At 37.7% G+C, this 12,960-nt stretch overlaps 1 protein-coding gene across 1 annotated transcript in view; it reads left to right on the forward strand.

Annotated features, from left to right (window-relative positions):
- Positions 1–268: 268 nt before the first annotated feature.
- Positions 269–12,960, forward strand: part of FSIP1 (fibrous sheath interacting protein 1) — a 207,826-nt gene continuing 195,134 nt past the window's right edge. Inside the window, exons 1-2 of the mRNA XM_033435831.2 lie at positions 269–427; positions 7,772–7,904. Coding sequence (XP_033291722.2) covers positions 7,779–7,904 — 126 coding nt within the window. The 5' untranslated portion in view covers positions 269–427; positions 7,772–7,778. The remainder of the gene's footprint in view (positions 428–7,771; positions 7,905–12,960) is intronic.

The raw sequence follows: 12,960 nt of genomic DNA on the forward strand, positions 1-12,960 counted from the left end.
GCATCGTATTAATAGTGAAGGACAGAGCCATACAAGCATCCAGACATCCTCTTTCCAAGTTCAACCTAAATACGAACAAACCATTCCACACTCTCCACCGTCCGCCGGGAAGGCGGAGGGGACAGGAGGGATGCCCGAGGTCTCCGGTTTCCGACAGTGCTGGGTCCTCTGCCGCTCCTGGGCCCCCACGTCTCGTTTCTGGATGGTATAGCCCTTTTTCCCTATCGCGAGACTGGCAGCGTCGTGCTTCTGGTTGCCAAGGGAACAGCGTTCTGGGAGGCAGGAGGGCTTCTGACCCGCGGCTTCTTCCACCTCCAGAGAAGCTGCGGTGGCGGGAAAGACCCCTCCCCTTTGGGGGACAGTGGGTGACGCTGAGAGTGTCAATGCTCTGACGACTGGACACTAGCCCCCAGTTTCCGTCCGGAAGGTGAGGGACCGCACAGGTTAGGAGCGAACTCTATCGCCGCGCGACAAGCCAATGAGAGGGCGGGGCGGAGTCTTGTCAGGGTGCTGGGCCCGGAGAGGGGGCAGGGCCAATAAGAGGGCGGCGGGCTCAAGCAGGGCGGCGGGCTCAGCGGAGGCTGGCCAGGCCTGGGAGAGAGACGCCGGTCTGACCCCGGAGAGGCTTCCGTCTCCTTGAAGGCTGTGTGTCGCCAGGATTTCCTGGACACAGCGGTAAACGTTCCTGACCGTAAGATCAAGTACCAAGGACTCTCACTGCCCTTCTAGCCCCTAAGATCTAGAATTTGTATTACAAATTAATCACCCGCCATTTAAGTGACAAAGGATGCAAATAGGCATTTCACAGAAAAAATAAAAGGTGGGCAGTAAACATTTGACTAGAGACTCAACTTCTCTCATAATTAAAGAAATGTAGATCACACTCACAGATACCTTTTGACACTTCTCAGATTGACAAAGATGAAGAGCTTTGACATAAGCAGATTGGCCTGGGTGGGGAAGCAGGCACTTTCATCTCAGCGTACCCTGTTGTTAGTAATATAGTTTGGTACAACCTTTTTGGAGGACAGTTGGCAGACTACCAAAATTTGAAAGATAGTGTTCTTTGACTCAGCAATTAAAAAAAAATTTTATTGAAATAGAGTTGATTTACAGTGTTGTGTTAATTTCTTCTGCACGGCAGAGTGACTCAGTTATACGTATATATATTCTTTTCTGTATTCTTTTCCATTATGGTTTGTCACAGGATATCGAATATAGTTCCCTGTGCTATACAGTAGGACATTGTTGCTTATCCATCCTATGTATAATAGTTTGCCTCTGTTAATGCCGAACTCCCATTCCTTTCCTCCCCTATCTCCCCTTCCCATTTGGTAACTGCAAGTCTGTTCTTTATGTCTGTGAGTCTCTTTCTGTTTTGTAGATATGTTCTTTTGTGTTGTATTTTAGATTCCACATGTAGGTGATATATGGTCTTTCTCTTTCTGACTTCGCTTAGTAAGATAATTTCTGGGTCTATCCATGTTGCTGCAAATGGCATTATTTCATTCTTTTTAATGGCTGAGTAGTATTCCATTGTATATATGTACCACATCTTCTTTATCCATTCATCTAGGTTGTTTCCATATCTTGGCTATTGTAAATAGTGCTGCTATGAACATAGAGGTGCATGTATCTTTTTGAATTATAGTTTTGTCTGGGTATATGCTGGGATTGCTGGATCATATGGCAACTCTATTTTTTTTCACTTAGAAATTCTAATTTATCTTCTGGGCATATAAACATAACTAAGCAAAGATTTGTACAAAGAGGTTAACTTAAAATTGAGGTATTCTATACATACAGTAAAATTTACCCTTTTAATATTACAGTTCTATGAGCTTTGACAAATGCATACAGTTACGTAATTACCATCACAATCAGGATACAGAACAGTTGCATCATTCCCCCTGAAATCCCCTAGTACTGTTTTTGTAGTTAACCCTTCCCTACCCCCAGCCCTGGTAACGGTCATCAGTTTCCTGTCCCTATAGTTTTGTCTTCTAGAAGTCATATAATTGGAAACAAATACTATGGAGCCTTTTGAATCTGACTTCTTTCAACTTAGCATTATGCAGTTGAGATTTGTCTATGTTTTGTATCAGTAATTTGTTCCCTTATATTGCTGAGTAACATTCCATTGTATAGATGTACCACAGTTGCTTATCCATTGTCTAGTTGAGAGACATTTGGATTGTTCCCAGTTTTTGGCAGTTATTAATGTAGATGCTATATGTACAGGTTTTTGTGTGAATATAAATGTTCATTTCTTGGGTGAATATCCAGGAGTGAGATTATGGACTCATATGGTAAGTGTATGTTTACATTGTAAGAAGGTGCCAGGCAGTTTTGCAACACGGCTGTCCCATTTTGCATTCTCATCAGCAATATATGAAAGTTCCAGTTGCTCCAACTTTGTCAGCACTTGGTATTGTTAGTTTTAAAAAAAAATAATTTTCACGTTTGAATGTGTAGCAGTATCTCATTGTGGTTTTAAATTTCTCCAATGACTAATGATGTTGAACATCTTCTGGTGCTAGTTTGCCATCCATACATCTTTGGTGATGAGTCTGCTCAAATCTTTCTTATTATTGAGTCTTGATACTTCTTTATATATTCGGGATGTAAGTCCTTTGTCAGCTGTGCGTTTTGCAAATATTTTCTCCCAATATTTGGTCTGTGTTTTCCTTTTCAACTGTGTCCTTTGAAGAGTGGAAGTTTTAAATTTTTATGCATTCCAATTTATCAGTATTTTCTTTTATGAATCATACTTTTGATGTTATATCTAAGACATCTTTGCTAGCCCACAATCACACATATTTTATAGAAATTTTATAGTTTTAATTTTCTATTTTAGGCCTATGATCAATTTTGACTAAATTTTTGTATTTTTTTTAATAACAAATCTTCTATATACAACCTAAGTGAGCTGAATAAAAAAATGCTACATCTATGCAATGAAATACTATGCCATCATTTGAAAGCATGAAGTGTATCTGTATGTGATGGTATAGAAAAATCTTTGAAATACACTAAGTGTAAAAAAGCAAGTTGCGAAGCACCATGCCATTTGTGTGTGTTTGTGTTGGGGAGGAGTAGGGAGGTAAAGGATAGAAAGTTTGCATATGCCTAAAAAAGCGAGACTTACAAAAATCTTTCTTGGGGTGAGGGTAATTTTGACTTGAAAAACTTTTACATTCTTCTGTATTATTTGATTTTTTATCCCTCTCAAAGGCAAGTATTTCTTACATAATAAACAAGTACAGAAAGTAAAAAAAAAACTACCATAAGTAATTTTTAGATATTAAAATCATGAAAATAAGTGTAATTCTACTTTTTAAAAAGGCTGGCTCTTTGTTATTACTAAACAGGAGGATTTATTTTCTTTTGATTCTTCCATTTATCTAAAAACATCAGATTACAGCAGCTACGTGTCCCCATTTTTTTTCAGATCACGTGATACTTTAATCATTGAACAAACAGACAATTAATAGCAGTTATACAATTGACATGTCGTGATCCAGCATCAAGGTCATAAACCATATTGCCGATATGAACTCCAGAATACAATTACACTGTTATCCCTAGTAAAACTTGTTCCGTTGATCAGTGTTTTAGAAGAACAGGTGATAAAGCATTTTGACTAGCTGGTCTAAATTTTAATCACTCAGAGGTGTTTTTTTGTTTGTTTGTTTGTTTGGTACGCGGGCCTCTCACTGTTGTGGCCTCTCCCATTGTGGAGCACAGGCTCCGGACGTGTAGGCTCAGCGGCCATGGCTCACGGGCCCAGCCGCTCCGCGGCATGTGGGATCCTCCCGGACCAGGGCACAAACCCGTGTCCCCTGCATCGGCAGGCAGACTCTCAACCACTGTGCCACCAGGGAAGCCCTCAGAGGTGGTTTTATTCTCCAGAAAAATAAATGGCGCACGGGCTCAAGGCGCACTGGCTTCAGTAGTTGTGGCTTGCAGGCTCAGTAATTGTGGCCCACTGGCTTAGTTGCTCCGTGGCACGTGGGATCTTCCCGGACCGCGGATCGCACCCGTGTCCCCTGCCTTGGCAGGCGAATTCTTAACCACTGCATCACCAGGGAAGTCCCAGAATCGCAGTCTCCCTTTTAATGTACCTTAAGCCCAAAGAATCCATGGAAAATTGTTACAGAAAATAAGACAATAAAATATTGTAAGGACTATAACAGAAGCATATAGTACACAGTTCATATAGACACATCCCAAGCAGTTACCAAGTATATTAAAAGGGAGGCTGCAATTTTAAAAGAATAAGATAAATTATACCCACAAGGGGCTTCCCTGGTGGTGCAGTGGTTGAGAGTCCGCCTGCCAATACAGCGGACACGGGTTCGTACCCCGGTCCGGGAAGATCCCACGTGCCACGGAGCGGCTGGGCCCGTGAGCCATGGCCACTAAGCCTGCGCGTCCGGAGCCTGTGCTCCGCAATGGGAGAAGTCACAACAGCGAGAGGCAAAAAAAAAAAAAAAAAAAAAAAAATTATATCCACAAACTCCCAATCTTTCCTGAAACGTTGCACACTGAAACCCTATTGTAGGAAGCAGAAGATTCCAGGAGACATTCTGCAAATGAAGGACTCTAAACCCTGTGGTTGGATAAGGAATTCTGGAAGGAAGGTATCCTCACCCACGGAGAGCAGGTTCCTATACTTCTCTAACATCACATCCCTGTACTCCATTTTGGTTTTAAACCATTCATGGTGGTTGCATTTCTCTGAAAAAGTTTAAATTAATCTTGCTTGAAATGACTGTTATGAAAAGCTGGTATGTTTTAGTAGTGATTTGTTAGAATTTAGAATCTGGTCATATATCCATGTATTTAATGGAATATCAAGAAGTAAATAATATTCTATTTTAGAAGTATCTGTAATGTAATAAGAAAATGTTTATCGTGTAATGTTCAGTGAGAAATATATGAATCCAATTTTGTTGAAAAGACATAAAAAGCAAAAATGGAAAGGAAATGTGCCAGCAATGTTTAGCTCAGGGTGGAGAATATTGGGTGATTTTTATTTATTTTTGAGTATACTTTAATATATTCCAGAAAAATTTCTTCAGTAAATAAATTCTTTAATTATGAATTTAAGATTAATAGAAAACCAGAAAATACAGATAAGCAAAAGGTGAAAAAAGATACAAGAACATCCATGAACCTACCAACCCAGAATCTACCACTGTTACTTCTTTGACTTGTGATCATCTTTCAGGTTCCTCTCTGTATATTTCTTTAATTAGAGAAATTGGACTTGTTTTTTTAAACAAGGTGTTGACTTCCTTCCTCCTTCTTTCCTTCCTTGTCTATGCCCCAGCCAGTTTTCTATTGGAATGTTTCTTTCCCTTGTTGATTGGTAAGAGCTCTTTAAATGTGTAAATGTATTAACCTTTTGTATATTATCTGTATTGCATATATTTTCTCCATTTTCTCATGTACCTTTTAATTTAATTTAGAGTTCCTTTTTTTGGTTTGATACTCAAGAACATTAAATATTATGTAATCAAATCTGTTAGTTTTGTCCTGTTTGACTTATGCTCTGATATGCTGCTTAGTAAGTCATTAACCTCATTATTATATAAATTAGCTCTATGTTTCCTTCCAGTCCCCTGAAGATTCCATATTTTTTATTTATTTATTATTAATTTTTTTTACTTTTATTAAAGTAATATAGTAAAATATGTCAAACTGTACTGTAACATTTACAATAAAAAAGAGCAGTCTCTAGTCACATCCTTCAGGGGCAAATATCTTGAACTTATTTAACTATTGTGCTTATTTAACTACTGTTTGGCTTTATCAATTTTTGGATATTCTCTTTGATTTCCTATTAGGACAGATTAGATTTTTTATACTACCTTTTCTTTTACATACTCCTCCTCACGTACACTCAATGTAATTAAGGCACAGTGTTCGGTTAAATTCAGTACTTATATAAGTATTATCATTTGATTGTGTGTTTTCTTGTACAATGCTTTATTTTTCTTGTGGAATTTCTCTCTGGCTATTGAGATTTCTTCTCAAATACTCAAAAACATCTTTAAGTTCCTAATTCAGTATCCTTTATCCATACTTTATTCTACATGGCCAAATTCATAAGATTGTTAGTTACAACCCTACCCATCCTGGAAACTGTATTTTATTTATTATTTTCATGAGCAAACATAATAGAACAGACCTATTTCTAAAACTAATCTAAAGATTTCTGGAGCCTTTTAGTTGATCCATGCCATTGGTGGTTCCCTGCGCCTCTCCCTTTATTGACATGTATTATACTGGCTCTGCGCAGGCTTCCATCTCATTGCTCCCTCTGTTAGCCACAATAAGTCTCCCCTGACAGGCTGTTTAGGGCATTACAAGACATTTGGCCTTTCAGTGACTTAAGCTTTTTGATGGTGATGTGATGGGCCAGGGCGATCCGTCATCCCACAATAATAATGTCAGTGCCTTCCTGAGTGAGCCAAAAACCCTTTTGCAGAGTTTGAGTAATGTTGAGATCACTCCCTTTTTCATTTACTGAGATGGAAAGAGTTGACCTACTGTCCTTTAAGCCTCAGCTTTGGCACACTGAATGGTTGGAGGGTAAATCATATTACTGCTCTGGGTGCCTTGGAGGAGCATGGGGTTGTTCGTGATTGGGCTTCCTCCTGTGTCCAAAGCTTCCTTGGACTCTGCCTCAGCTGTTCAAAAAAAGAAAGAAAGATGAGTCATTTTTTAGGGTAAGAAATGGACATTGTTACACTTGCTGGGCCAGAGGCAATTGCCTTTCTTCATTCTGTTATGAGAGAAATGGTTTAATTTATAATTGGTAGGAATTTAGGAAAGGATTTGTTGGAAGATATCCATTCACATGTAAAGCTAAGTATTGAGAAGTCAAACTATGAAATTCTCTCTCTTTCTTCCACTTTATTTGGCATGCATGATACCCCAAGCATTACTGAACATATTTGGAATGGTCCTGACCAAGGGCACAGTTTGGAAGGAGCAAAGTGCCAGCAGTGCCCAAGTTTTCCCACTAGTTTAAACCATCCTGCCTAATATTTCCTGCTTCAGGAAATAGTCCTAGGAATAGAGCAGCCAGACTGGTGAGAGTCTTGTGGACGGTGTCACATGAAAAATAGTTAAAGAGATTGGCAATGTGTATCCGGATAGTGAAAGCCGGTCCTCTGGTAGAGAGAGTAGGTTCAGTTCTCTGTTGTTTCAAGGCAGAAGTAGAATCATGGTTTTAGAAGGGGGGGGTTGATAGAAGAGTGTGGTCACCTGGAGATAAGTACTCCATGAAAATGCAGTACCAAGGAGGAGAGGAGAAATCAGAGCTGAGAGGGAGCCCCGGCTGAAGGCTGAGCTAGAATAAGGAAGGTAAAACCCGAAGAAAGTAGAGGCCTTGGCAGATTATTACGGTGAAGCATGAATCTTGGCCAAGGGGTGTGGTGCTCCTTAAGTGTCTTCTTAGGCCAAGGCCACAGTAACTGTTTCTCTTGGAGGCACAGAAGGCCATTGAGATGGTGTTCACGTCTGCATTCTTTTTTAGCCACTTTCAGAATCTGACATCCTGGCAGCATGTTTTTTCCACCTATGGTGACATAAGATGTAATGATCCATGGACACAGACATCTTTTGATGGAATTAGGGTACTGTGACTTTGGTAGTGACATAATCCTTATAACAAAGGCCCTGAGTTCACTGCCTATTAACACTGATGAAACATTTAAACATACAAGTCATAACTTGCTTGAAATTTTGTTTGTTTCAGGAGATCAATGGATATTATAAAGGGAAACTTAGATGGAATTTCAAAACCAGCCTCAAATTCAAGAACACGTCATGGGAGCAGAGGTTCAAATGCTTCTTTGGAGGTGCTCTCACCGGAACCAGCATCCTTCAAGGTACTATGCTGTTTAGAAATGACATAAACTACTTCTTCTGATCTCTAGCAATTGATAAACCAAGGCTGTTGTTAACATCCCATTCTAAGGTTCATCTTTAAAGGGTGTGTTCTGGGAGCACTCATAGATTTCTTGGATTTTACTTTAGATCATTTAATGTGAAAATACTGTTTCCTTCTTTACCTTCTCCTCTTTTTTCTTGGGGGGGGAGTTATGGCTTATTTTTTCACGATTGTACTTTGTTAATGCTCATTTATTAACTTTTCTTCTTTCATAAGAAAGCTTTGTATTCCAACATCTACTATGCCACCATTGACTCTTATTATGAAAAAGATTCAGTAATTTAAAAAATAGAGTTTGGATAAAAACCACATGGTATATGTTTAGTAGGTACATTACCTGGTCTCTTTTTCTTTTCTTAAAATATCTAAGCTTGACGTTTTTTAAAGAATCTGTTTTTCCCTCTGTGATGGGGGATAATTTATTTTAAGGTTGTGGGAAACAAAAATTTTGAAATTTATGGTGAAAAATTTTCTTGCAAGTCTGTGAAGCCTTTCTCACTTATTCTTTTGACTTATGCACTAGACTCTGCATTATGAAACTCTTAGAGTTTTTGTCTATCATGATTTAATGCTGGAAATAGAAAGCCTTCTAGACATTTCCAGCAGAAAGGGATTGAATACAAGAAATTCAGTTCCTCAAAAATCAATGGAAGGCCAGTGAAACCATGCGAGGGGACTTCCCTTGGATTATTGGTTCCCAGGTCACACCACCATATCCAAAATCCAGAGATCTGAAAGCTGCTGCTTTTCTGTTGCTGCTTCTGACACTGCTACACATCCCTCAGAACCACAAAACTGGTGACTAGACGTGCAGAGATGACTGCCTTTGCTATTTCTTGTCAATTTCGTATCAGGACCTTAGCAAGATGGCTTCTACCTCATTTCTGTGGTGAAACTTTTGTGCAGATGTACCTATTTGGATGAAACTAATATGTATCCAGAACCCAACCTGCAAGCAGCTTTGTAAAATACAGTTTCTGTTTTGTTTCATCTAATCCTGCATCATTACTATACTGTGTGTTAAATCTTGTAGCATTGTAATAATTCTTGGTATCTGGTGGGATGGGTCTTCCCATCATATTCTTTTCTAGGACTGTCCTAGCTATTCTTGGCTTTTTGTTGTTTTTATATTTCAGAACACTTCAAGTCCTGTGAAAAATACTGTTGGGGTTTTGATTAAAATTGCTTTGAATTTATAGATTAATTTGGAGAGAATTTCTAACTTTATGATATTAAATCTTCCCATCTATTAACATTGTATCTCATTGACTTCTTTGCTTCTAATTTAAAAATTTTACATACTGTAAAATTCACTCTTTTCTGGTGTATAGTTCTGAGTTTGGCAAATGTGTAGAGTGATACTATCACAATCAAGATATAGAACAGTTCCATCATTACCTCTCAATTCCCTCATGCTGCCCCTTTATAAACAATCTCTCCTACTCTTAATCCCTGGAAACTCCTGCTCTGTTCTCTGTCCCAATAGCTTTTCCTTTTCCAGAAGGTTTAATTCCATTCCACATGAATGGAATTAAAAAAAAAATATGTAGCTTTTGCATCTGGCTTTTGTCTGTTGACACAATGCATTTGAGACACATCTATGTTGTTGCTTGTATCAGTAGTTCAAGCCTTTTTATGGCTAGTACTGTTCCATTGTGTGGGTAAACCACAGGTTGCTTATTCATTCCCCAGTCAGGAACATTTGGGTTGTTTGCAGGTTTTGGTGATTATGAATAAGGTTGCTGTAAATATTTGCATACTGATTTTGGGGATGTGGTGGGAAATAGGTTTTTACTTCTCTCGGGTAAATACCTAGGAGTGGGATTTCTGGGTTGTATGGTAAGTGTATGTTTAACTATAAGAAACTGTCAAACTGTTTTCTATTCCCACCAGAAATGTATGAGAGTTCCGGCTGCTTTGCATCCTCATTAGCAGTTGATATTGTCAGTTTTTTTTTTTAAAGCCATTCTAATAGGTATACAGTAGTATTTCATTGTGGTTTTAACTCGAATTTCCTTGGTGACTAATAATGTTAAGTATATTTTTATGTGCTTATTTGCAATCCACATATCTTTTTTGGAAAGTGTATGTTCAAAAAAAATTTTTTTTAATTGTGGTATAGTTGTTTTACAATGTTGTGTTAGTTTCTACTGTACAGCGAAGTGGAGTTCCCTGTGCTATACTGCAGGTTCTCATTAGTTACCTGTTTTATACATATTAGTGTATATATGTCAATCCCAATCTCCCAGTTGATCCCACCGCCCCCAGCTTCCCCCATTGGTGTCCATACATTTGTTCTCTACACCTGTGGCTCTATTTCTGCCCTGCAAACCGGTTCATCTGTACCATTTTTCTAGATTCCACATATATGGGTTAATATACAATATTTGTTTTTCTGACTTACACTCTAAGTTGTGTTTGTTTACTTATTGTTGACTTTTGAGAGTTCTTTATATATTCTAGATAGAGTTTTTTCTCAGATATATGATTTGCAAATACTTTCTCCCAGTCTATAGCTTGACTTTTCATTCTTTTAACTGTCTTTTAAAGAGCATTTAAAATTTTAAGTGCAATTTATCAATTTTTTTTTCTTTTGAGGATTGTGTTTTTTGGTTATATCTAAGAACCCATTGTCTAACACAAATTCCCAAAGATTTTTTCCTGTTTTTTTCTTCTGAAAGTTTTATGTTTTAGATACTTGTGGCCTCTCTTGTTGCCAGTGAGAAGGCTTTTGTAAACCCAATATTCATTCCAGTGTGAGTTGTCTAGTTTAGATATTTTCCTCTGGTTGCTTTATTTTTTTTCCCTGTGTCTTTGGTATCTACTATTATTCACCTAGGTATGGACTTATTTATCTTTCTGGAGACTCGTACTTCTTCAATATAAGGATTTGTATGTTTCTTTTTTTTTTTTTTTTTTTACTTCTTAGCCATTGTGTTTTCACATGTTTCAAATATTGCCTGCATTTTTTTTCTATTTTGTCATCCTCAAAGTGCAGTTAAATGTCTGTTGAACCTTTCTCTTCTATCCTTCATGTCTCTTAAAAAAATTTTTTTTTTAATTCATTTATTTCTCTGTGCTTCATGCTGGGGAATTTTTAACATTTTCTAATTTTGGAATTCTTTCTTATACTATGTCAAATCTGCTCTTTAATCCATCCATTGAATTTTTAAGCTTAATGATGTATTTTTAATTTCTTGAAGTTCATTTTAGTTTATTTTCAAATCCATCTGTTCTTTGCAATACCTTGATCTTGTGTTTTTGGGGTTCTTTTTTTATACCCATTAAAACTATTTATATGATTATCTTTATCAGCTTTTTAATATCTTAAGTTCTTTTGTTTATTCTGATTCTTGCTTATTATTGTTCATGTATTCATGGCTTTTGACCTTTTAGAATGAAAGTTTTAATTTTGGGAATTTTATGGAGCCTGATAAACTATACCTTCCAGAGCAACTATACCTTCCAGAGCAAGTTTCTGTTTGCTTCTACCAAATGCCTCAGAGATATCACTGGCATGAATCTTTTTTTTGTGTGTGTGCTAATTTTTCATCTTTAAGCATTCCAGAGGATATGAATAACATAAATTGGAATCCAAACCCACATGAAGCATGACCCTGTGGTTGCACATTCTCAGGGAAGACGATTTCCCACTTGGAACCCAGACATATTTTTTGTTTGTATCCTGTGCTTTTGGATAGATGTACTTTTCTAGTCTGCCCTCTCACCAAGGAGGCACCTTTTTGAGGGATCCAGCTTCATGGAGCAGGAGAGGGAAGGTTCCTCTCCATCTTGTCTTGCATGGTCCCAAGGCTTAGTTTCTTAGCTCTGTGTGGGTGTTAAAGCCCAAGCCCATAGCTTTCTGAGGCCAGCACATCCTCATTTGCCTGTCCTTGTTGCTCCTACCCCACCCCCACCAGGGCAGCTGCTTTAAGGATTTACAAGGTTCCTATTTCAGCTTTCACTTTCCTTTTAATTTCTGTTCATTGGCAGTTTCCCCAGGGTTCTTGTGAACTTACCTATGCATTTGTAAGTAGATGGAAGGTTTCAGTTTATTCAGTTTTCCATATAGCCCAAACTGGAATCTAAAAACAATTTTAGATTCTTTAGTCTCAAGCTTTGTGGTTACAAGCCTAAACTCTGGAGTCATGTTCAAAATAGGCTCTGATGACCACATTTTATGTGATTTTGGGCAAACTACTTCAACTCTCTGTGCCAGTTTCCTCATCTGTTCAAAGGTGTAATAATACTGTCCACCCCATAGGCATGTTTTGAGGATAAAATGAGATGAAATATCTACAGGTTTTAGAAGTGACTAGCACCTAGTAGGTATTCAGTACATCTTAGCTAATTGACCTCAATTCTTTAACCTAATTGGTTAGTCCTTCCCATGTTTTTATTCACAGGATTCAGTGTAAAGTTGGGTACATAGTAGGTATTCACATAATACGTGTTCAACAAATTTAGAACAACAGTTTTACCATTTTATGTAGGTAGGGTAATATACAAAGACCTGACATATTAGGGTAGCAAAAGCATTAGTATTTCTGCTTCCATATTCCTGGGTAATGATTTTTTTTTAAGTAGCAACTTCACAATATTGACACACATGTTTTCAAACATAGATTAATATTACTTCATTCAAGGCTTTTTTAAAAGTGAAATATCAGCAATCACTTCAAGTCGGATTTTATTTGAACCCACTAAGCTATAGGTCAAACTCTAGCATATTTATTAACCAACAGGGACTTTGATACTTAGAGCAAAAGCAAGACTTCCTAAAAGTTGTGATTTGTCTTAATCAAATTCATGGAAAATCAGTAAGTTTCACCTTAGGTTGCGGAAGAAAGCCACAGGTATGCTGCAGGTTGACTGCTGACTGCAAATGATTCAATGTCTATAAAACCTTTTACATTGTCTAAATAATAAATAAATCCTGGTATTTTGATTAATTTTATTGCTCATTTGTCTTTTATTAATTTCTTACCCCAAAT

This window comes from Orcinus orca, chromosome 2 (genome assembly GCF_937001465.1).
Source record: "Orcinus orca chromosome 2, mOrcOrc1.1, whole genome shotgun sequence".
Taxonomy (NCBI): domain Eukaryota; kingdom Metazoa; phylum Chordata; class Mammalia; order Artiodactyla; family Delphinidae; genus Orcinus; species Orcinus orca.